General features: G+C 46.2%; 2 protein-coding genes across 2 annotated transcripts; both read left to right on the top strand.

Annotated features, from left to right (window-relative positions):
- Positions 1-8,277: 8,277 nt before the first annotated feature.
- On the top strand, positions 8,278-12,718 carry LOC310701912 (neurotrophin receptor-interacting factor homolog). Its single transcript, XM_083493426.1, has 5 exons — positions 8,278-8,886; positions 9,069-9,156; positions 10,249-10,331; positions 11,325-11,451; positions 12,469-12,718. The coding sequence occupies exons 1-5, from the start codon at positions 8,431-8,433 to the stop codon at positions 12,519-12,521; spliced, it is 807 nt and encodes a 268-aa protein (XP_083349552.1). The 5' UTR covers positions 8,278-8,430; the 3' UTR covers positions 12,522-12,718.
- Positions 12,719-15,601: 2,883 nt separating this feature from the next.
- LOC310701676 (zinc finger protein 202-like) lies at positions 15,602-22,929 on the top strand. Its single transcript, XM_083492933.1, has 6 exons — positions 15,602-15,944; positions 17,598-18,108; positions 18,265-18,346; positions 18,917-18,999; positions 19,207-19,333; positions 21,839-22,929. The coding sequence occupies exons 2-6, from the start codon at positions 17,710-17,712 to the stop codon at positions 22,471-22,473; spliced, it is 1,326 nt and encodes a 441-aa protein (XP_083349059.1). The 5' UTR covers positions 15,602-15,944; positions 17,598-17,709; the 3' UTR covers positions 22,474-22,929.
- The last annotated feature ends 1,621 nt before the right edge of the window (positions 22,930-24,550 follow it).

Raw genomic sequence — 24,550 nt, 5'->3', positions numbered from 1 at the left:
TGTGGACTATATAACTAAATGAAAACACAAAAACATTTGAAATAAGGTATTAATTTGCTGTTTATTCTTATTGTAAAGAAAACAGGGGATGGAGGACGTGGGGAAGTCTGGTTGATTATGAAAATTGATGTGAAAAAGTGAACTTCTTTTTTCTTTCTATAATTTCTTTTCTTCTCTGTAAAACTGCTTTTGTTGTGCCATTGATGATGTATTTTTTACCCTGGAAAAAAGCAATAAAAAATTATGATAAAAATAAATAAATAAATCATATGTTCATAAATTTACAAGGCAAACCTACATAAGTATATAAACTACATATATAGTACAGGAGAGCAATCCTGAAACCCTTCTGACTCTCCCAAATTGACCTCAAATGTATCCCTGCAAGGAGGAAGGAACTGGGAAAGCCTACCTATTGTCTCTTTGCTCACAAATCCTGTCTTAAGGGCATATCTGTGTATGAATAGGGTGAGCCTGTGACCTGGATTCAGGAACTATTTACCATCACAAAAGAATGGCCAGGATGCCCAGGTAAAAGCAGTCAGTGACCATTATCAGGTATCCTGGCAGACAGGTTTTCTGCTGTCTGCTAGACCGCACCTCCAGTGATGTATGTATGATTTTTTTTTGGGGGGGTGGTCTTGAGCTACAGGGGAGTCAATTTTCAAATGTCTATATAAGAGCTTGAACACCATTGTTCTAGGTTCCTCCACTCCCTCCCTGCGTGGGGTGAGCGGGGGACCCTGCTGCAACAGTTTAATAAAGATCATGCTTACTATCTGCTCGACTTCTCAATATTCTCTGGTTGGCCTCTGTTATTTTCTCATACCGATAGAAAACCTACTTAAGGACTCCATATGGGCTCTTAGATACCCCATAAGGGAAAGGGAGCAGTACAGTGGTACCTCGGGTTACAAACACCTCGGATTACAGACTCCGCTTACTCAAAAGTAGTACCTCGGGTTAAGAACTTTACCTCAGGACGAGAACAGAAAACGTGCGGCGGTGGTGCAAGGCCCCATTAGCTAAAGTGGCACCTCAGGTTAAGAACGGTTTCAGGTTAAGATCGTACCTCTGGAACGAATTAAGTTTGTAACCAGAGGTACCACTGTATTTTTCTTATAACACAACATTTAAGGTTCCTCCCCGACATTAGTTAGGCAATGATGACTTGCATGTGCTCATTCAGACATGCAACACATGCAGAGGGGGAGGGGGTGTTTTGTGATGGAATGGAAAACACTCCTGAGAACGGACAAGCGGTCTTTTAAGCAAATGGTCAAATGCAGGTGACAACCTGTCTGAAAGTAAACAAACCTGTTGAATGGGGACAGGAGTGCATGTAACAGAGGCAACACACTGGGCAATTTTAAGTATGTTACACAGATTCCCAGCTTTCATACCTCACAAGCTGAGGAGGGGGAACAATGAGGCTGAGAGGCCCACACACAGGGATGCTGAGGCTCAGTAGAGGTCCAATACTTTGAGAACTGCTGGCTTAGAAAGTGGCCTGCACATTTTGTTTATTAACTATCCTTTTAGAAGGGCTATTGCATCACTATAATCCAGCCCTGGTTACTAGTTGGACTCATCTACCCTTGCTCGGGGAACATTATTCCTCTCTGACAGTGTAGCAGTTTTACAACAGAACAATGTCTTGGCTTTGCGCAGCAGAGACTGTACTTTTTGAGAATACTAAGGAAAAACCATCTTCCGCAGAAACTGCTGCTTGCCTTCTATCACTGTGCCATTGAGGGCGTGCTCACTTATGGCTTATGTGTGTGGTACGGAAGCTGTACTACCCAGGACAGGATGGGGTTGTGCAGGGTTGTTAAGGCAGCAGAGAGCATTGTTGGCTGCCCACTCTCCACCTTAGAGCAGATTTATGCCACAAGGTGCCATAGGAAGGCACTGGACATAGTAAAAGATCCATCGCATCCTGGTCACTGTCTCTTCAAGCTCTTGCCGTCTTAAGCTTCTTCCCCAGAGCGATCTCGGCCCTGAATGGGAAGCCTGGACTTTGAAAGTCATCTATCTCCCTTGCTGTATTATACTGTATTGTTTAATTAGTGTTTTTATGGAGCAGTCAAGTAATTTCGTTTTTCCCGAAGGGGGCAATGACAATAAATGTATTTTTTTAAAATTATTATTATTATTATTATTAGTATTAGTATTATTAAGAAACCATATCAATGGTTGGGATGTGGTGACAACTTTGACAGGAAGTCGAGCCTCGTTTTGCACCAAAGAATTCACACAAGAGGGAAACCGTATAAATATGTACAGAGCATGGAGAGCTTTGCCCGGGACCTGGAATGATCCTGTTAGGCAAATAATAAATAAATAAAACACCATTCTACTTTTCTGATTTTGACACACCTTTGCATAAATGCAAAACCTGGCGTCTCCAGACTAGGTGAAAGGAGCAGAAAGCCTAGAGGGCCCTTTGTTGTTGTTGTTGTTGTTGTTGTTGTTGTTGTTTAGTCGTGTCCGACTCTTCTTGACCCCATGGACCAGAGCACGTCAGGCACCCCTGTCTTCTAGAGGGCCCTTAGCAACCCTCTTAACAACGGAAGTGGGAGCAACGAGTCCAACGTTGCCCAGAGAGCCCTTAGCAACCTTTCTTAACAACGGAAGTGGGAGCAACGAGTCCACGCTGCCCAGAGAGCCCTTAGCAACCTCTCTTAACAACGGAAGTGGGAGCAACGAGTCCACGCTGCCCAGAGAGCCCTTAGCGCCTATCTTAACAACGGAAGTGGGAGCAACGAGTCCACGCTGCCCAGAGAGCCCTTAGCAACCCTCTTAACAACGGAAAGGGGGAGCAACGAATCCAACGTTGCCCAGAGAGCCCTTAGCAACCTTTCTTAACAACGGAAGTGGGAGCAACGAGTCCACGCTGCCCAGAGAGCCCTTAGCAACCTCTCTTAACAACGGAAGTGGGAGCAACGAGTCCACGCTGCCTAGAGAGCCCTTAGCAACCTCTCTTAACAACGGAAGGGGGAGCAACGAGTCCATGCTGCCCAGAGAGCCCTTAGCAACCGTCTTAATAAGAGAGTCTGAGCCTCAAGGAGCAGGGAGGGCGGAAAAATCGAACTAAGCGCAACCCCCCCCCCCAAAAAAAAAACAACGGGGCGCGGGGGCGTTGTGGAGACGGTTGCAGGGCAAAAATAAGGCAGTGCCGCAGAGATGACAAAGGGAGCAAAATAAAAAAATTCCTTCCAGTAGCACCTTAAAGACCAACTAAGTTAGTTCTTGGTATGAGCTTTCGTGTGCAAGCACACTTCTTCAGATACACTGAAACAGAAGTTGCCAGATCCTTCTATATATATCTCACTATATAGAAGGATCTGGCAACTTCTGTTTCAGTGCATCTGAAGAAGTGTAGCTGAAGAAGTGTGCATGCACTCGAAAGCTCATACCAAGAACTAACTTAGTTGGTCTTTAAGGTACTACTGGAAGGAATTTTTTTATCTTGACTATGGCAGACCAACACGGCTACCTACCTGTAACTAATATCAGGAAAATCATAGAACACAAGAGCAATACACTGAATTGCAATTGGGTATAACAGAGACAATACAGATATAGTTGCAGTTAAAAATATATATTAAATCTGGATTACTAAAATATAACCTAAAATTGTCATTTAAAACCTTTTGGTAGTACAGCTTGTTCCCTAAGTTTTATGGCAGTCGCACAGGATTTCGCGCGCATCAATGCCTTTAAAGGGCATCCCCACCCACCAACCAAATTTTCCAAAATTATGCGAACTGTAGCTTCCCTCTCACAAGAGGCACAATTCCCAGCAGCGCCTCTAACAAACTACCGCTCCCAGGATCCTTTTGCAAGGATAACGTGCGGTGTGAATGTGTTTCACGCGTGCCCAGAACCCTGTTCAAAACACCCTTCTGTGTTCAGGGGGTGGCTCCTCCTTGCCTCCTTCATGGACAGGCGCAGAAGGAGGTGATCTTGCTCTTTGGTCTTCCCCAGGACTTGCCCCCTGGCTTTTCATAATTGGGAAACTGCCACGGGTTGAACCCGGGAGCTTCTGCCTGCAAAGAGCAGCCGCCCCGCCTCCTGCCCCTCTCGCCTTTTTGGCTTTGTAAGGGTTAAAGCGAACCGAACTGGATTCCTAGAGCGGAAGGGAAATAGGGCGGGAGATAAGAGGGGGGGGCTTGCAGAGTCCTCCAGGAGAGAAAGCCCCTCCCTCCAAAGCCCCTTCCTGCTTGGCTTCTCCCTGGGGGGAGCAACGTGGTCTTTGTCTCTCCCAGCGCTGCATTGGACCCTTCTGTGAGTTGTTCCCCCTTTATTTTGTGCATTTGGGGGAAGGGGAGTCCCAGGGCTGCAGGAAGGAGGGTGCAAAGGGGGACCTGATCCATCCAGGATGCCCCCCCCCAAACAGGGAGGGCAGCCTTTCTCTCTCCCTGTTTGCAAAGGCAGGAGATGCTATTTGAAATATTGCAGAGAGGGGAGGATTTAAAGTTGATCTCGGTGCAAGTGTATCTCCAATTGAGCTTTGATTAGATTTAGTGGCCCCTCCCCATTAATCAGGCAGTGGCTTCCCCAAGGGTTCTGGAGGACACGCATGTGCCCATTCAGACGTGCAATGCCTGTGAGACGGAGAGGATCATTTCAGACTGAATACAAAGCATTACTGAGAACTATTGGAGGCCTAGTAATCAGAAGAATCAAGTGGCTGTAATGGGGGAGGAGAAGTAATGGAGGGAGCCCCCACCCCAGCCTGCAAAGAACCATAATTCACAGATTGCCCTGTTAAGGGGAAAAGCTGGATGGTTACTAGCTTAGCAAGGGAAGGGAGGTTGGTGGTGACCATTTCTTTTACTGCACCTTCTACGTGAAGCCTTAGAGAGATGCTACCAGTCACAAGTGGACACTACTGAGCAAGACGGGCCAGTGGTTTGATTGGCCATTTCTGCCCTTTAGGATTAACCTCATCTTGGGCTACAGTGGCCATATTCTGTGCCCTCAAGCTGTCCTTGGCCCTTTAATAATAATAATAATAATTTATTTATACCCCGCCCATCTGGCCGGGCTTCCCCAGCCGCTCTGGGCGGCTTCCAAATTTTTTTTATAATACTGTACTACATCAAACATTAAAAGCCTCCCTAAACAGGGCCACCTTCAGATGTCTTCTAAAAGTCTGGTAGTGGTTGTTCTCTTTGACATCTGGTGGGAGGGCGTTCCACAGGGCGGGTGCCACTACCGAGAAGGCCCTCTGCCTGGTTCCCTGTAACTTGGCTTCTCGCAGTGAGGGAACCGCCAGAAGGCCCTTGGTGCTGGACTTCAGCGTCCAGGCTGAACAATGGGGGTGGAGACGCTCCTTCAGGTATACTGGACCGAGGCCGTTTAGGGCTTTAAAGGTCAGCACCCACACTTTGAATTGTGCTCGGAAACGTATTGGGAGCCAATGTAGGTCTTTCAAAACCGGTGTTATATGGCCTCGGCGGCCGCTCCCAGTCACCAGTCTAGCTGCTGCATTCTGGATTAGTTGTAGTTTCCTGGTCACCTTCAAAGGTAGCCCCACGTAGAGCGCATTGCAGTAGTCCAATTTAACACAGCGGACAAATCCTTCCCTTTAGTCAAAAATCTGGAAGCCATGGATAGAAGAATTAAAAATTGAACTGAATATTTGAAAATTAAAAACAGACTCCTGGAGCTGTGGAAGATAAACAATGCCCCAGAAATTATGCACCACCCTCAAGCTTAGATTGCTACATCCTACTTCCCCTCGAGAAATAGCACCAAAAATACTCATTGAGTCCCTGCTGTTTCACTTTTTAAGCTTACATTATTTTTTCCCCCTCACTGATTGCCTTGGTCTAATCACTGAGGTTCAGCTTCACTTACATCACAGGGCTTCTCTGAAGTTATAGAAAAATGAATAAGATGGCTGCTAAAGGCTTTTGGTTTTGCTTCCTTTAACCAGACCAATATATTTTTGTACTATAAAGAGCCACATTTTTCTGCCCCACTTGCAGATCCATACAGTTTCAGCCAATCTTAATGTGACCTGATTACTGTAATCCTGTCGGCATATTAATTTATTTGGGAGTAAGGCCCCAAAACAAAAGGAGATGTACAGTCATACCTTGGTTTTAGAACAGCTTAGTTCTCGAACGTTTTGGCTCCTGAACACCACAAGCCCAAAAATGAATGTTCCAGTTTGTGAACTATTTTTGGAAGCCAAACTTCTGACAGGGCTTCTGCAGCTTCCAGTTGGCTTTAGGAGCTTCCTGCAGCCAATTGGAAGCCGCGCTTTTGTTTCTGAACATTTTGGAAGTCAAACAGACTTCCGGAACGGATTCCGTTCGACTTCCAAGGTACAACTGTACTTCTGAGTGGACATGTACAAAATTGGTCTATAATTTCATTGTACAGTGAATTATCATTGAATGAATAAACAGGTGACATTTCTAAGCCTCCTTCCAGCATTTTTTATTTGCCTTTTTTTTTGCTGGCAGTGATGAATCTACATATAATGATTGTGTACAGGTATTTTGAAAAGTACAGGAAAGCCACCTTGTGTTTGTTGGGATTAAATGTACACTGAATCATAGTTGAAATGGCAACTCATTAGGACCCAAGGGATTTCTTACCATTGGCTTGTGACCAAGCAACTCACTTCTCAGTCACAACCGTTGACTACGCTCACATTGTTTTAAAACACAGTAAGGCAGGGAGGAAGGGACGCGGGTGGCGCTGTGGGTTAAACCACAGAGCCTAGGACTTGCCGATCAGAAGGTTGGCGGTTTGAATCCCCGCGACGGGGTGAGCTCCCATTGCTCGGTCCCTGCTCCTGCCAACCTAGCAGTTCGAAAGCACATCAAAGTGCAAGTAGATAAATAGGTACTGCTCCAGCGGGAAGGTAAACGGTGTTTCTGTGTGCTACTCTGGTTTGCCAGAAGCGGCTTAGTCATGCTTGCCACAAGACCCGGAAGCTATACACCGGCTCCCTCGGCCAATAACGCGAGATGAGCGGGCGCAACCCCAGAGTCGGTCACGACTGGACCTAATGGTCAGGGGTCCCTTTACCTTTTAAGGCAGGGAGGAACATATCAGTTTGCATTTCTTAGTGCAGAAAGAGGGTTCTGGAAGCTTCTCTGTGTGAAAAAAAACAAGCAGAAGGTTCCTGATGTTTGGGTTATTCCTTCACAGTGGCGTAGCGTGGGGGGTGCAGGGGGGGCCGTCCGCACTGGGCGCAACATCTGGGGGTTAGGGTTAGGGGCGCAAATCCACGGGTTAGGGGGTGCAAATTACTTGCCTTGCCCCGGGTGCTGACAACCCACGCCACGCCACTGTTCCTTCAGAGTAGCTGAGTACAGTGGATGCTCGGGTTGCGAATGTGATCCATGCAGGATGCACGTTTGCAACCCGCAGCGGTGCGTCTGCACACACACAGGTTGCGATTCGGCGCATGCGCAACCCCCGAAACCCGGAAGTAACCCGTTCCGGTACTTCCGGGTTTTGGTGGATCTGTAACCCCAAAAAAACGCAACCTGAAGGATCTGTAACCCGAGGTATGACTACAGCTTGCTTAAACTGGTTCTGTTATCTCTTCTTCAAGGTCTTGCTGACTATAAAAAGAGGCCAGAAGGAGCCTGGGTTTCACTTTCTATCTCTCTTCCTTCTGGTGTGGTCAAGGTTTAGTCTTATTATAGTAAGTTTAAGTCTGCTGCAAGTGGATTTCTTGTGGACAGTGCCAATCCTGAATGTATTGGATTCGTGACCATTATGCTCATTTGCCTTCAGTAGCAGTAAAGCTCTGCTGGATGAAATATCAGTTGCCTCTGGTCTATTTTTTCGGAATCCTGCAACGTTTACTCTGCAAGTTTTTACTCTGCAACTATACATTGGAATCCTGCAAGTTTTTACCCTGCAACTATACACTGGAATCTGCTCTGGATCAATATTGAGTAGAATTCCATGACAGAGCTAGGCTGACCGCTCTGGTATTACAGTGCTGAGGTCTGCTTGTCTTACAAGGTGAGGAGGGAGAATGAAGTGACCCTGAGGTCCACCTGGAAGAAGCCTGACGCTGCTCTGAGCCCGGCTTCGGCTGGGGAGGGCAGGATATAAATTATTATTATTATTATTATTATTATTATTATTATTATTATTATGTGGTTCTTGGCCAACGTTTTGAGAAAAGCTGACATAGAAGTTGGCCTGCAAATTTTGCATCAACTTTTCTTCCAGGAGCACTATTGAATTATATAATAATAATAATAATAATAATAATAATAATAATAATAATAATATTGTACCACTATAATCCAGCCCTGGTTGCTAGTGAGACTCATCCACACTTGCTCAGCGAGCATTTTTCCTCTTCTGACAGGGTAGCAGTCTTATAACAGAGCAACGTCTTGACTTTGTAGGATTTGGTAGCACCTCTCGTTAGCACACACAATGGCAGAAGAACGAAGGAGTTCCCGTAGACCTCGTGGAGGTTTCCTTGGAGCGCAGATGGACAAGGAAGCAGGAAGAGGCCGCAATGCCGCCAAGATTGGGAGCGGTTGGGCATCCTGGAGAACCTCGCTGCAGAAAGTCCTGCGTGAGCAGCGTGCCCACAGCTCAGATCTACATCGCCAGCAGTTCAGGGATTTCCACTACCAAGATGCCCAGGGGCCCCGAGAGATTTGCAACCGACTCTACCACATTTGCCATCGGTGGCTGAAGCCAGAGCAACACACAAAGAAGGAGATCCTGGACCTGCTGATCCTGAAGCAGTTCATGAGCGTCCTTCCGCCGGAGATGGAGACCTGGGTGAAAGAATGCGGAGCGGAGACCAGTTCCCAGGCGATGGCCCTGGTGGAAGGTTACCTCCTGAGCCAGGCAGAGGAGAAGCAGCAGGCAGGACAACAGGTGAGAGAGTTTCATTTAGATAGTCCCAGAAGTTTTGGAATCGGAGGGAGGGTATCCCAAAAGTGTCTACTAATTGCCCATTCTCTTTTGAAAAGCATTTAAGGAAGTTTCCCCACCCCCCTGTCATTCCTTTTCTAATCCTTCTTCACATTCTGTGTTTTGAATCATCATTACTGTTTCAGGGAGAGGATTTTGTTGCAGAAATGGAGACTGAGGCAGTCTGTTCAGAGGCAGAGACGGCTGCATCGGACACCAGAGCGAGGCCACTTGGTAATATTTAATGGGATTTATCCCAATTTGATGGATCTTGGAAAGAGGCTTTGGGCTCGTTTAATCTTTTCTGGAATTTTTTTTAAAAAATATTCTTTTTTTTAATACTGACAGCAACCACAAAAAACACATACAACAAAAACCACAATAACACTAATAATACAATTTAACAATTCGGATTTGAGTACTGATATACCTATAACTACACCCTTTTAACAATATTTCCCCACCTCTCCTCCCCCTACTTCCCACCACTTTCTGCCTTATCGCTTAAGTATTCCTTCCAGATTTCTTCATATTTATCCATTCTTAATTTGTGTCGATATGCAATTCGTTCATATGTAACTAGTCTGTCCATATTGTCAGTCCATGTGCTCAATGGGATCTTTTTGCAGCTCTTCCAATTCATCAAAACAAGTGTTTTTGCTTCTAATATGGCACTTTTCTGGAATGACACTTTTCTGGAATAACACTTCTCTTTTGTATTTTCCACCCCCTGGGTAAATATTAATGGGATGTATCTCAAATTAGCCTCTTTCTGTTGAGTGTGAAATAAATGTGGGGGATCCTTTAATTGTTTTATTTGGGGGGGGGGAGACACTTGTCGCCAGTTTTTTCCACAGATGAAAAATGTCCTTGCTTAAAACAACTCACTACTTTATGCATGGGGACCTGCACATTTTGCCCAAAGGAGGAGAGTCGCATGTTCACACAACTGATATATAAAATGGTATAAACACATCTGTTTATAAACACTTTAATAAAATAAAATAAAAAAATCCCTTCCAGTAGCACCTTAAAGACCAACTAAGTTAGTTCTTGGTATGAGCTTTCGTGTGCATGCATGTGTGTATCTGAAGAAGTGTGCATGCACATGAAAACTCATACCAAGAACTAACTTAGTTGGTCTTTAAGGTGCTACTGGAAGGATTTTTTTTATTTTGACTATGGCAGACCAACACGGCTACCTATCTGTAACTTTAATAAAATAAGGTTTTTTCCCCCTAAGGCCTGTGTATACTTAAGCTTGCATCACTTAACCTCCGAGAGGAGCAAGTTCAACTGTCTTCCCACTAACTTTGATTCTCACAGGTGACAGGATGATGCCGACAAGACCTCCTCAGCCATCTGCTCTTCACACTGGAGGGGATGCAGATTCTGTGGCACAAGATCAGGTAGGGGGGCAGATCAGTGGGGAGAGAGGGGCTGAGGGTAGACAGGGTGCCTCTGTCCCCTCACCCGCCTGGCCTGGATGAATCTCTCTTCCGCTTTGCCTCTTTAAAATCTGTCCTCAGCAAAGGCTTTGAAGGCCACTCAGAGGAGGTTTAAATTCTGACAATAATGACCAGCCACCTCTTATTAACAAGCCCTTCAGATAAAGCTAGAATTATTTCTTGGTGATTAAAGGTAAAGGTACCCCTGCCCATACGGGCCAGTCGTGTCCGACTCTAGGGTTGTGCGCTCATCTCACTTAAGAGGCCGGGAGCCAGCGCTGTCCGGAGACACTTCCGGGTCACGTGGCCAGCGTGACGAAGCTGCTCTGGCGAGCCAGCACCAGCGCAGCACGTGGAAACGCCGTTTACCTTCCCGCTATAAAGCGGTACCTATTTATCTACTTGCACTTAAGGGTGCTTTCGAACTGCTAGGTGAGCAGGAGCTGGGACCGAACGACGGGAGCTCACCCCGCCGCGGGGATTCAAACCGCTGACCATTTGATCGGCAAGCCCTAAGCACTGAGGTTTTACCCACAGCGCCACCCGTGTCCCTTGGTGATTACAGCAGTATTATTTATGGATTTTAAAAACGCTTAATGTTGTATTTTAATCTTGTTTTTAAGTTGTATTCATTCAACTTGTTTTTATTATTGGTTGTTAGCCGCCCTGAGCCCGGCCTTGGCTGGGGAGGGTGGGGTATAAATAAAAATTATGATTATTATTAATGCTAAAATAGGATTCCAAAGAGCTGGCAAACAAAAAGTAGTTACGGAAAGATTAAAAATCAAAACACGCATCATGAAAACACATCATGAAAATGTGCCATTATAACGTTAAAATAAACACCCATAATCAGAATGCACAGCAAGGCAATCCCATTAAAAGAACCCAATGATGAGTAATGGATATTCCATATGCGATCTCTGAGGTGGAATTATTTCCTTTTTCTTTTAGAATCCAGCATCCTTTGAAGATGTGGCTGTGAATTTCACGGAGGAAGAGTGGGCTCTGCTGGATGCTGACCAGAGAGCTCTGCATAAGGAAGTCATGGAGGAGACCTGTGGCATCATGGATTCTCTTGGTGAGGCTCCATGCTGTATATTTGTTTTGAAAACCATAATTTTATATGTGATGAACCAACAATATTCTCATGTAGCTGATTAGCACCACCTAGATAACCTGGGATTCTATTTTTATATATGTAATTTTTATTTATGATTTTGTACATTTCAAAAATTTTACAATGATCTTAACATTTCAACTTCCTTCCCCTTCTGTTCCTTTCTCCGGTTCCTTTCTGCGGTTTTTTATCTTTTCTGCATATTCCGAATTACCGTATTTTTCGCCCTATAGGACGCACTTTTTCCCCTCCAAAAATGAAGGGGAAATGTGTGTGCGTCCTATGGGGCGAATGCAGGCTTTCGCTGAAGCCTGGAGAGCGAGGGGGGTCGGTGCGCACCGACCCCTCTCGCTCTCCAGGCTTCAGGACGCTATCTGCTAGCCGTGGGAGACGCAGCTCTCCCACGGCTAGCGGAGAGCTTGCCTCCACTCAGAAGCTTGGGGCGCGCTGAGCTCAGCTCGCCCCAAGCTTCAGGCTTCGCACAGCGCTCCGCTAGCTGTTGGAGAGCTGTGCAACTTTGTGCAGCTCTCCCACGGCTTTCAGATAGCAGCCTGTTCTGGGGGCTGGGGTCGGGGGAAGCTCGGGCTTCCCCTGCCCCAGCCCCGCACCTGGGGGGGGAAATAATTTCCCCCCCCCTTTATTTCCCCTCCAAAAAACTAGGTGCATCCTATGGGGCGAAAAATATGGTAACTTAACTTAATCATTTATTCATCTACTTTAAATGTATACTCTTATAAAACTGTAGGTTATTTCAGTAATCCTGACAGTGTTCTTATCCATTTACAGTTTGTTTGGAAATATTCAGTAAACCATTTCCTTTCTTTTGTAAAAAGTTTGTTATCTTGATTTCTTATTTTTCTGGTAAGTCTCACTGTTTCTGCGTATTCCATAAGTTTTTGAATCCATTCTGCTTTTGTCAGAACTTTTTCTTTCCATTTTTGGGCAAGCTGTGTATCAGCTTTTATGTCTCTTTTCCAGAATGTGGAATAAAGCGGAAGAATATTAACTGGATGTGGGAGACCAAGGATTAAATCACCACTCGGCTACAAAGCTCACTGGGTCAGCCCAGTCGCTGTATCTCAGCCTATGCTACCTCTCAAGATTGTTGTGTGAATAACATTGGGCTACGGAGACCCAGAATGCTGCCTCAAGCTCCTTGAAGGAAAAGTTGGACAGATGTAAATGAAATGCTAATGAACGATGATGATAATTAAAGGTCTTGTTTTCACTTGGTCTGTCACTTACTTTAAATTGGGGGGAGTGGGGTCTGTGTGGCCAGGTTTGAAATCATGAAAAACGCATCCTAAAAGTCAAAGAAAAATCACTCTGGGGGTCGATCAGGATAGTGAGACCTACAAACATTGAACTTTACTTGTAGGTCATCAGCATATCCAGAGTGTGGTTGTCTGCTGGGGAGAGGCTTGCAGTTCACGCATCCGTACTACATATAAGCTCTGTAGACTAGTTCTCATCTGAACCATCTCTGCACTACCCTGCTTTTTGTAATTGTGATTTAAATTTGCCAAAGGGCTTGTCTTCTATCTTCAACACCCTCAAGGTTCACAGATTTGTTGCAGCACAAGCTCTCTTTTTGGAGCCGCAGTTACAGATAGGTAGCCGTGTTGGTCTGCCATAGTCAAAATAAAAAAATTCCTTCCAGTAGCACCTTAAAGACCAACTAAGTTAGTTCTTGGTATGAGCTTTCGTGTGCATGCACACTTCTTCAGATACACTGAAACAGAAGTTGCCAGATCCTTCTATTTAGTGAGAACGTGGGGAGGGGTATTACTCAGAAGGGTGGTGGGAATGGGAGATTGGCAGATAGCTGAGATGAGCCTGTTGTAGACTCTTAACGACTGCAATAGGTCTTACAGGAAAAGGCAAGGGGTGAGAAGGTGAAAAATGGCTTAGTCATGTATAATGAGATAAGAATCCAAAGTGTCTGTTCAGACTAGGTCTCTCCATGGTTTTGAGTTTGGTAATGAGTTGCAATTCAGCAGCTTCTCTTTCCAGTCTATTTCTGAAATTCCTTTGTAGTAAAACAGCTACTTTGAGATCTTGTATAGAATGTCCTGGGAGATTGAAGTGTTCTCCTACTGGTTTCTCTGTTTTGTGATTCTTGATGTCAGATTTATCTCCGTTTATTCTTTGGCGTAAGGTTTGGCCTGTTTGTCCAATATAGAGAGCTGAAGGACACTGTTGGCATTTGATGGCATACACAATGTTAGACGATGAGCAATTAAATAGTCCCGAGATGGTATGTGTGATGTTGTTGGGGCCAGTAATGGTGTTGTCCGGGTGTATGTGGCAGCAAAGTTGGCATCTGGGTTTATTTGGAGCCACAGTACATGTAGTAAACTTCATCAGATGCATTGTTCTTGATAATCTATGAAAGTTTATCCAATAATACATTTGCTAGCTTTTAAAATGTCACTGAATTCTACAGAGCACCAGAGAATTTTATAGAGCCAGTGCCATAGAATGAGCCTCTGGCATAGAAAAGGGACTTTTACTTAGGTCTCTACAGCTTCATAATTTAAGTCCTCCAATCGCTCATGGACCCCCCCCCCCAAAAAAAATGGTATGAGTAAAATTGTTTTGTGAGCAAGAGAATCACTGCTCCTTACTTTGCTGATGATTCTAATTTTTTGGAGTGGTTTAAACAAAGAGATTTCTAAGACCTCGTTGGAGCAAAAAGTAAAACAAAATCTTAATTTCATATATACGCTCATAGAGTCGGACCAGAAGGAGACCCTGGGGTCACAGTAGATGAAGATGTTGATCCAGTGTGCGATGACTGATTCCAGAGCTGTCAAGCAGTCCTCAAAACAACCACATTGAATTAAAAATAAAGTGTTTTGTAAGTTCATACAAGGACAGGGCACTGCTTCAAAGGGAGCATCGACATGGCTGCAATTTGCTGCTTCTAAAGAGGTTTCTGGCGGGTCACGGTTCTTGTGCAGAAATGGAGAGCCTGGCCTCTAAATGGATTTCAGTAACCCAGCGTAGAAATTGTAAGGCCAAAACCCATTAACCTGATCAGTTATAGGCGGTCCAGTCCTCTCAGTCAATAAATCAGAAGCTGGGAACCGGAGGTGTCCCTCAGTCTGCATACACATCCTACATATAATAGAATCACAGAGCTAGAAGGGACCTTGAGGGTCATCTAGTCCAACCCCCTGGAATGCAGGAATCTGCAGATCTCCCATATGGGGACTGAACCTGCAACCTTGGTGTTACCAGCACCATGCTCTAACTGAGCTGTCATTTCTGCCAATACAAAAATCCTGGGAACTGTAGTTTGCCGAGCTACAATTCCCAGCACCTTTAACAAATGACAGTTTCCAAAATTCTTTCGTGGAGGTAAAATGTGTTTTCAGTGTATCTGAAGGGCTAACCTGATCCAAAACACCCACCCACCCCACTCACACACGAAAACAAAGATCACCACAGCCAATCACAAGCAAACAATCACACCCTAGGCCAACCCCAACCTCTCTCACCACCAAAGGAACACAAGTGAACAACACAAGCAATGCTGACACCAAACTCTACATACATTAAACATAATAGAAACACCCGACCCCACCCCTATCCATCTTCCCTCTCTCCACCCCCCTTCTTTTTTCTTTTCTTTTTTCTTCTCCCCCTAATGCCTCAACAAATGAAACGGATTTGTAAAAATGTTACATGGGGGAAAAAACACGAGGCACTACACTTCTGTAAAACAAGAAAATCCTGAATAAAATGTTTTTTAAAAAAATAGGGTCCAGAATGCAGTAGTCTGATTGGTCCTGGAACAATAGGGTCCAGAATGCAGTCTGATTGGTCCACAGGAGCCACCCAATCCAGCTCCAGGTGGAAGTGAATCCGCAACCTGATTGGCCTATAAGTGAATCCCAGAATTAGCCAATCCAATCACGTGGGGCCCATTGTATAAATAATGTATATAAAGCAGACATTCTGGGCTGAACTTCCATTCCTCCTCACCACTATGAGCTGAATAAAGAGCATGAAATTCAATGTATCTGAAGTCCGCCCAGCCCCAGATCAAACCTGTGCTCAGCTCATGATTCCTCCTTGGCTTCTCCTTTGAGATGCACACAAGAGAGATGATCCAGCTGCGTGCCCTTGCTCTCCACCTTGGAATCTTCCCCGTCCTTCCCCACCTGATCTTTTAAAGTTTAAAGGCCACACAGATTGAACTCTCTTGCGTGCCAAGGCAGCGCTTTACCACTAAGCAGCTCTGGCGGCTTGGGGCTTCCTAAGGGTTAAAGTGAGCTTATCTGGATTCCTAGAGAGGAAGGGAATTAGGAGGGCGGGGAGGAGGAGGAGGGTCTGGAGTCTTGCAGAGGAAGAGTGTCTCCCCCCAAAGCCCCTGCCTGCCTGGATCTATCACTTTGAGCAGGGAGGGAGCCCTCTATTTCTCCCAAGCACCCTTCTGAAACCTGGCGGTGAGTCGACCCCTCTCTAGTCTGCGCATTCGGGTTCAGGGGAGTCCCTGGGCTGCAGGGGGAGGTTGCAGAGAGGGGTCTGTGCAGCCGACCCATCCACGGGACGCCCCCAAATTTGGGGGTGGAGGTTCGCCCTCTCTCTCCAAAGCCAGAGGGCCCCTTTTGAAATAGAGAGTGGGGGGGGGTTAAAACTGATGCATGGAAGTATTTCTTCAATTGCACTTTGATTAGAATTTACACACACACACACCAGCAGTTAATCAGTTACAGATAGGTAGCCGTGTTGGTCTGCCATAGTCAAAATAAAAAAATTCCTTCCAGTAGCACCTTAAAGACCAACTAAGTTAGTTCTTGGTATGAGCTTTCGTGTGCATGCACACTTCTTCAGATACACTTCTTCTTCAGTGTGCATGCACACGAAAGCTCATACCAAGAACTAACTTAGTTGGTCTTTAAGGTGCTACTGGAAGGATTTTTTTTATTTCAGCAGTTAATCAGGCAGTGCTATCAAGCCTCCACTCATTTACCCATTCAGGCATCCAACCCTTCAGAAGAGGTGGAGGGGGAAATCTTTTTTTGAGATCGGCTAAGGAAGCATTGCTGAACAAAAGCAGCAGAGATCCAGCTGTTCGGAAGAGAAATTAAAATAGACAAGCAGAGCAGTCCCAAAACCCATCAGAGTGAAGGGCTGTGGGGTGAGTCGGTGGGCAAGTAGCAGCTTCCTTCCTTCCGAAGGGTTTGGAGTGCAAAGTAAGGCTTTTGAAACAGGTGAGAATGGGGTTTTTAAACCACATAGGATAGGCACCTGCTGCCCCCGAACTGTGGAAGCTGATCAGTATAAGAATTGGTGCCTGAGTTTGATTTTCCCATCCCTGTCACTTTTCCATTGTGTGTCATGGGTTGTTTTTTTCCAGACTGTAAACTTGCAGGCAGGGACTGTGTTGTTTTAATACAGTCACTGCTTGTAAGCCACTCTGGGAACCTTTTTAGCTGAAGAAAGGGGTACAAATGCCTAAATAAATAAATAAATAGATAGATACAGTGGTACCTCAGGTTAAGAACTTAATTCGTTCCGGAGGTCTGTTCTTAACCTGAAACTGTTCTTAACCTGAAGCACCACTTTAGCTAATGGGGCCTCCTGCTGCCACCGCGCTGCCGCTGCACGATTTCTGTTCTCATCCTGAAGCAAAGTTCTTAACCCGAGACACTATTTCTGGGTTAGTGGAGTCTGTAACCTGGAGCGTATGTAACCTGAAGCATATGTAACCCAAGGTACCACTGTACTTGGAGGTGCCAGGACTTGAACCCGGGACCCTGTGCATGCAAGGCCATGGTCCTTAGGGATGAGGAGAGCTATGGCTGGGAACTTTCAGAAACAAGGGATGACAGTGTTAAAGAGAGGGAGGGTGCCCCAAGGGGAAGGAGTGGCAGGGAACAGACCAGTAGAACAGATACCACACCTTCTTACATTCAACCAGACTGCTGCTATTATTATTATTTAGCTCTATTGCCTGCCCTCACTAAAATGCCCCATGGTGGATTACAGCAATACAGAATATATCTGGTTGCTAGCCAGACTCATCCACATTTTCCCTGTCCTGGCAGTGTAATAATTCCATAGCGTAACAATAATTCAACGGCTTGCCTTTTCAGGACTTGGTAGCACTTCTACTTAGGATTGTCTTTTTCTTGGAGACAGAAACTGGAACGAGACGAAGGGGTTCTTTTGATTCTGTTCAGTTCTTCCATAAAAGAAGTATCAAAGATGGATGAGGATTTAGGAGGTTGTCCCAGTATCATCCAGGCAGGGAGCAGCGGAGGATCCTGGGACAGAACCCGACTGAAGATCCCGGGTGAGGAGGACACCCTTAGCTCACATGTTGAGCACCAGCAGTTCAGGCATTTCCACTACCAAGAGGCTGAAGGACCCCGAGAGGTTTGCAGCAAACTCCACCGTCTTTGCCACAGGTGGCTGATGCCAGAGCGACACACTAAGACTCAGATCCTGGACCTGGTGATCTTGGAGCAGTTCCTGGCTGTCCTTCCACTGGAGATGGAGAGCTGGGTGAGGGAGTGTGGAGCAGAGACCAGCTGTCAGGCTGTCGCCCTGGCCGAAGGTTACCTCCTGAGCCAGGCAGAGGAAAAGAAGCAGAGAAGGCAGCAGGTGAGAGTGTTTATCCTGGTTACTTCCATGTGATTGTCAAACCTTTTCAGGAAAGCATCCAAGGATATCCGGTAACCCTGAAGGTTTCTTCCTCTCTCATTCCTTCTTTTTATTCTTCTTCCCATTCTGTCTTTTGAATCTTTGTTGCTCTTTCAGGGAAAAGATCTGTTTGCAAAAATGGATGTTGATTTCTCCGAGTGGGAGAGGACTCCGTCAGACACCAGACAGAGGCCACTGGGTAAGGGTTGATGGGATCTATGGTCCCCCTATTTCGAGTGTGAAATAAGTACGTGGGCTCCCTTAATCTTTGGGGTGAATGACGCTCTTCTCCAGCCTTTTTCCAGAGATGAAAAATGGCTTTATTTACAGTGTTTTGCTATGTTATCCATGGAGACCTGCACTTTGACTTGTGGTCAAAAGCTGATACATTAAAAGAAGTGCTTTCACATAATACTAAATGGGTTTAAACACATATACAGTCATACCTCAGGTTGAAGTAGCTTCGGGATAAGCATTTTCAGGTGACCCGGAAGTAACAGTGACCTGGAAGTAACGGAGCACGTTACTTCCAGGTTTCGCCACATGCGCAGAAGCTCAAAATGACGTCATGCATGGAAACGGCGAATCGTGATCCGTGCACACGCGGACGCGGGTTGCGTTCACTTCAGGATGCGAACGGGGCTCCAGAACGGATCCCGTTCGCATCCAGAGGTACCACTGTATTCATAAACTCTTGAAACATAAGCCTTTTTCTAAGGCCTGTTTGTAGTTCTTGATACTGACTTCCCACCAACTGTGTCTCTTGCAGGTAACGGGGTGATGCTGGCAAGAGCTCCTAAACCATCTCCTCTTCACAGCAGAGGGGAAGCAGCTTCTGTGGCACAAGATCAGGTAGTGGGGCAGATCAGTGTGGGGAGAGAGGCTGGGGGCAGCCGGGGCACCTCTGTCCCCTCCTCACCTTCCGGGGCCTGAATGAATCTCTCTTACCACTTTGCTGCTTTGAAATCTGTCCTTGGCAAAGTCTCCAGAGGGTGCTGAGTAGAAGTAGTTAATGTTTATGCTGTCTGTGAGGGGGTAAATGTTTTATTTTTATTTTAGGATTCATTGTCCTTTGAAGATGTTGCTGTGTATTTCACAGACGAGGAGTGGGCGCTGCTGGATCCTGATCAGAGAGCTTTGCATAACGAAGTCATGGAGGAGAATTGTGGGATCATGGCCTCTCTCAGTAAGGCTCCCAATTGAATCATAATATCAACTTTGAAAATAGTTACCCATATTTTTCGCCCCATAGGGCGCACTGGCCCATAGGGCGCACCTAGTTTTTTTGGGGGGAAATCGGGGGGGGGGAATTACCCCCCCCGCAGCCATCCCCAAGCTAGAAGAGGGAGATGGAGCGCTCCGTCTCCCTCTTCTGCCTTCAGGAACAGCCTCCCTAGCCTCCATGGGGCAGCGGCTTGCCCCATTGTCCCCAGAGCTTGTGGGGCTGGTGGTGGGGAAAAGCTTGCTTGCTTCTCCCCACTGCCAGCCTCCAAATCAGGTCGGGGAATAGCGGGATGGCAGCGCTCCGCCTTCCCGTTGTCCCCCGAGCTTGTGGGGCTGCCCGATATCTGCCCGAAGCCCGGGGTGCGCTCCGGAGCGTGGCCCGTGCTTCGGGCTGCAGGCTGCCACCCGCAAGCCTTGCGAGCCCGGCGGGAACTCCTGCCGGGCTCGCAAGGCTTGCGGATAGCTTCCTGAACCCTGGAGAGCGAGAGGGGTCGGTGTGCACCGACCCCTCTCGCTCTCCAGGCTTCAGCAAAAGCCTGCATTCGCCCCATAGGACGCACACACATTTCCCCTTTATTTTTGGAGGGGGAAAAGTATGTCCTATAGGGCGAAAAATACGGTACATGTGTGATGTATCAACAAAATTATCATATAACTCGAAAGTTATAGCATCTGGATTCTATATGCCCCCACATTTAACATTGAATGAACAGCAATCTATTGTTTCATCTCAGAATATACTTTGTCCTATTATGTCCTTTTAAACAGAGATCAAACTGGTCTGAACTTCCCAGGCCTTTTGAAATGTAAATTTCGGAATTGTTATGGAAGTAGAAGTAGCCTCTCAGTAATTTTCTGGTTGGCGAAAGAGACCGCTGACATCAGAAATGGAGCAGATTTCATGATTGTGCCAAACAAGTATCCATCTCAGAAAAGAGGTGGGCTTTTGCTAGTATCAAATTCCCATAACATTTTAAGCTTTTCCCCTCCTGGAAACATCAGGACAGGAGTCCAAATATGCTCTCTTTAACAACCAGCCATGTTCAAGGAACTGCGCACTTGCTCCAAAATCGAAGACAGGTAACATGTAACAAGCAAAGTTAGACTGGTTTTAGTAAGAAAATTGTGTTTTGTTTGATTGTGCTTTTTGTGATGGATGGACCTTGGAGACCCAGAAACCAATCTGGGCTGAGTGGTGTGTCAACCAATCAGGAGGGAATGGAGAGTTAAAAGATAGAAGCTGACAATTTAACTGTTAGATAGGGCTTGGATTGGGTTTAGAAAGGTCTTGGCTAGAGATTAGCCGAGTGTTTTGGGTTTTGCTAGGTGTGGCAACTCAGATCATTTCCCTGAGTAGAAGGAAAAGATCCTAGAAGATGGTTGGAAGTGTTTTACTGGCTTAGTAGAACAAATAGCCATTCTAGGGCCAAGTCGAAGAAATAGCTATTTTAGGAGGAATCAGTTTAATTAGAAACAGATTTAAAGTGGAAGTTTTGAGTGAAATTATTATTTCTGTAAAGTTGATTTGACTGAAACAAAAGTGTTGTGCCTAATTAGAGTAACCATTAAGCTTTAACCCTCATGGACTGTATAGTGGTGCCCCGCAAGACGATTGCCTCGCAAGACGGAAAACTCGCTAGACGAAAGAGTTTTCCGTTTTGGAGGTGCTTCGCAAAACGAATTTCCTATGGGCTTGCTTCGCAAGACGACAATGTCTTGCGAGTTCCTGTGGGTTTTTTTTTTCCTCCCCCCCCTTTTTCTAAGCCGCTAAGCCGCTTATCAGCTGATCCGATCAGCAGATAAGCCACTAATAGCGCTAATCCGTCAATGGGCTTGCTTCGCAAGACGAAAAAACCGCTAGACGAAGAGAATCACAAAACGGATTCTTTTCGTCTTGCGAGGCACCACTGTATATGAAATTTTAGTTTTGTTTCCAATGTCCCTCATCCTTACTTTGATCCTCCGGTTGAGGGATAAGTGGTCACAGGATTTTCTTCCACATTCCTAAGAGTCCTTGCTGCTGGGTATTTGTAAATGCTACCAAATACCGAGGAACTAGACATCTCAAATGTTACTGACAAGGAAGTGTCGATGTTTTAAAACACCTAAAACCTGGTCATGTTACCTCACTCCAATATTTTCTGAGGGAGCTTGCCAAAATTATTTATATTTTGAAATTTGGCTTAGCTTTGTTTTATAGGCTACTGTTAACGGGCCTCTTTTTTTCTCACAACAACCAAATCCAACAGTGTAGCACACCAGCTCTCAGATAATGCTAGCAACTCTGTGCAATAAGATCTGCCTCCCATCTAAGTCCTTTCAGTTCTTTCTTTCTCACAGACATTCTGAGGGTTGGACGAGATGACCCTTGGGTCCCTTCCAACTCTTATGATTCTATGGTATTTTCCAGTAATTTAGGTCTCCATTTTCTCCTAAAGCTCTAAAAAAAATTCTGTCTCCATTGCAGAAAGTAACAAATTGGAAACAATGAACCATGAGAAAATTCACACAGTGGAGGAGCCATCTAAATATTTAGAGTGTGAAGAGATCCTGAGTCAGAATTCCCACGAAAGAACTGCCAGCAGGGAGAAACCATATCACTGTTTGGAATGTGGGAAGGGCTTCAAGTGGAAGAAAAGTCTCACTTCGCATCAAATAATTCATACAGGGGAGAAGCCATTTGAATGCTTGGAATGTGGGAAGAGCTTCAGCTGGAAGGAAAGTCTCACTTCCCATCAAAGAATCCATACAGGAGAGAAACCACATCAGTGCTTGGAATGTGGGAAGAGCTTTAATGCGAGCAGAAACTTGCGGCGCCATCAAAGAATTCACAGTGGTGAGAAACCATATCAGTGCTTGGAATGTGGGAAGAGCTTTACTAGAAGCACGAGCTTCCGTTGTCATCAAAGTATCCACAATGGAGAAAAACCGTATCAGTGCTTGGAATGTGGCAAAAGCTTTACGAGAAGCATATACTTCCATCACCATCAAACAATGCACAGTGGGGAGAAACCGTATCAATGCTTAGAATGTGGAAAGAGCTTCCGATGCAAGAGAAGTCTCATTTCCCATCAACAAATTCACACAGGGGTGAAATCATAAAAGCTGTGCCTTCTGGTGTAACCAAGTTCTGGTTTTCTCTCCATCTTCCTCTCTTGCAAATTTACTGTGGGCACTTAACCATTACACTTGTACAAATACTAAACTGATAAGACAATCACTTTAAGCTTTCCAGTTCTAGTGGTAAGGGGCAAATGATGAGGAAGAGAGAGAAGGCCACCAGTTGCTTCCTGGTGGCCGTGGGAGATGTTTTGTTGGGGCAGAAGTGCAGAGGAAGTGAGTGGAACCGTTCATTGTTGACAGTTGCCCTCCAGCCAGAAAACTTCAAGACCGGCATTGCTGAAGCAAACTGTGAGGGTGCCCTCCTTCAAGATTGTGTGTGGAGTACTTTCTTTTGTGGGTTGAATTGTCTGAGGGCACCTGGTGAGAGGAAGTAGTACAAGGGGGAGGTGTTTACCATTCCACCCGCACAGGACGCGGGTGGGGCTGTGGTCTAAACCAGTGTTTTTAAACCACTGTTCCGCGGCACACTAGTGTGCCGCGAGATGTTGCCTGGTGTGCCGCGAGATGTTGCCTGGAGGGAGGCGGGTGAGTCGGGCGGCGAGAGGCGGGGCGGCGGCGGCGAGGAGAGGCCGCCCAGCGCGGGGCTCTCGCCGTCTGCCTGCCTGGCTGCCTGCGAGCTCGGCGGGCAACGCCTCCGTCCGCAGCGCCCGCCTCGCGGCTCTCATTCCCTGCCCCTGCCAAAGCTCACCCAGCCAAGCCGCGCTCTCCTTCCTGCCTCGCTTTGCTGTCTCCTCCCCCCCCACCCCCAAAGCTTGGAGGTTCCCCGGCGCCGACCCGCAGGTTTGACCCCCTTCTCACACCTGTTCGCGCTCCTTGCACGGAATGGGGCGGATGGGGAGGAACGGGGCTCGCCGCTGCCTCCGCTCGCCCTCCCCCCCTCCGCCGGCGGTCCCGCGATTCTTGGCTTTTTGGCGGTTGGCACAGAAGGAAGGCAAGGGGGAGGGAAAAAAAATTGAAACTTACACTTTCGTGCGTCCCTCCCGGCGTGACGCTGCACGCTGATGTCACGGGGCTGTAATGGTGGTGTGCCTCGAGATTTTTTTCATGAAACAAGTGTGCCTTTGCCCAAAAAAGGTTGGGAAACACTGGTCTAAACCACTGAGTGTCTTGGGCTTGCCAATCAATCGTAAGGTCAGCCATTTGAATTGGTGCAACAGGGTGAGCTCCCGTTGCCCTGTCCCAGCTCCTGCCAACCTAGCAGTTCAAAATCATACCAGCATGAGTGAATAAGTAGGTACCGCTGCAGCAGGAAGGTAAACAGCATTTCTGTGCGCCCTGGCTTCCATCGTGGTGTTTCGTTGCTTCAGAAGGGGTTTAGTTATGCTGGCCCCATGACCCGGAAAGCTGTCTGTGGACAAATGCCGGCTCCCTCAGCCTGAAAACTGAGATGAGCGCCGCACCCTATAGTCAAATTTGACTGGACTTAACCGTCCTTTACCTTACCTTTTACCATTCCACCAATTCTTTGGTGAGAGATAGCAACCTGCTATTTAAACACAGTGCATTCTTAGGAAATTGTTTGTTAGGTGAGCATTCTCAGAACAAGCCAACAATTTCATATATTCCTATGGGGAAATTTCTAATTGTACTAATCCGTCATGTTTGGATAAGTGAATTTTCATATAACAAGCGTTTGGATAGCAGGACCTACGTGTATTGTCAATGAATGTTTTCATTGCCTCCTTGATGTTTTTCCACTATCCTTTTGTTCAGAGGAAGGAGTGGCTGAAGACATTAGTTACAGATGGAGTGTGAGATATTGGAGTGTTTGGATGGTACATCTGTGGGTATGTGTGGATGTGTGAGCGGTGTGTGAACAGAGGGACACTGAATGAGCAGTACGTGTTATATGATCTTTGTAGTTGTAGGGTTGAATTTAGGTGTGATCTGTAGTACTTTGTGAATCAGGGGGCTGATTTGGAAGGCTGAAGACTCTAAAATATTCCCTGAATCTAAATACAGTGGTGCCTCACAAGACGAAATTAATTCGTTCCGCGAGTTTTTTCGTCTAGCGAATTTTTCGTCTTGCGAAGCACGGTGTCGGAAAAGTTTTGGG

The sequence above is a fragment of the Podarcis liolepis genome (genome assembly GCF_965112155.1).
Source record: "Podarcis liolepis genome assembly, chromosome: 2".
In the NCBI taxonomy this organism is placed as follows: domain Eukaryota; kingdom Metazoa; phylum Chordata; class Lepidosauria; order Squamata; family Lacertidae; genus Podarcis; species Podarcis liolepis.
The sequence above is the reverse complement of the archived record's forward strand: the minus strand, read 5'-3'. Positions and strand labels throughout refer to the sequence as shown.

What these genes read in the sequence shown, in the direction of transcription:
- LOC310701912 (XM_083493426.1), top strand. Translation starts at nt 8,431, where the DNA reads ATGGCAGAAGAACGAAGGAGTTCCCGTAGACCTCGTGGAGGTTTCCTT. An exon ending in AGCAGCAGGCAGGACAACAG is followed by an intron (nt 8,887 to 9,068) that starts GTGAGAGAGTTT and finishes TTACTGTTTCAG; the next exon opens with GGAGAGGATTTTGTTGCAGA. An exon ending in ATTCTGTGGCACAAGATCAG is followed by an intron (nt 10,332 to 11,324) that starts GTAGGGGGGCAG and finishes TTTTTCTTTTAG; the next exon opens with AATCCAGCATCCTTTGAAGA.
- LOC310701676 (XM_083492933.1), top strand. Translation starts at nt 17,710, where the DNA reads ATGGATGAGGATTTAGGAGGTTGTCCCAGTATCATCCAGGCAGGGAGC. An exon ending in AGAAGCAGAGAAGGCAGCAG is followed by an intron (nt 18,109 to 18,264) that starts GTGAGAGTGTTT and finishes TTGCTCTTTCAG; the next exon opens with GGAAAAGATCTGTTTGCAAA. An exon ending in CTTCTGTGGCACAAGATCAG is followed by an intron (nt 19,000 to 19,206) that starts GTAGTGGGGCAG and finishes TTTTTATTTTAG; the next exon opens with GATTCATTGTCCTTTGAAGA.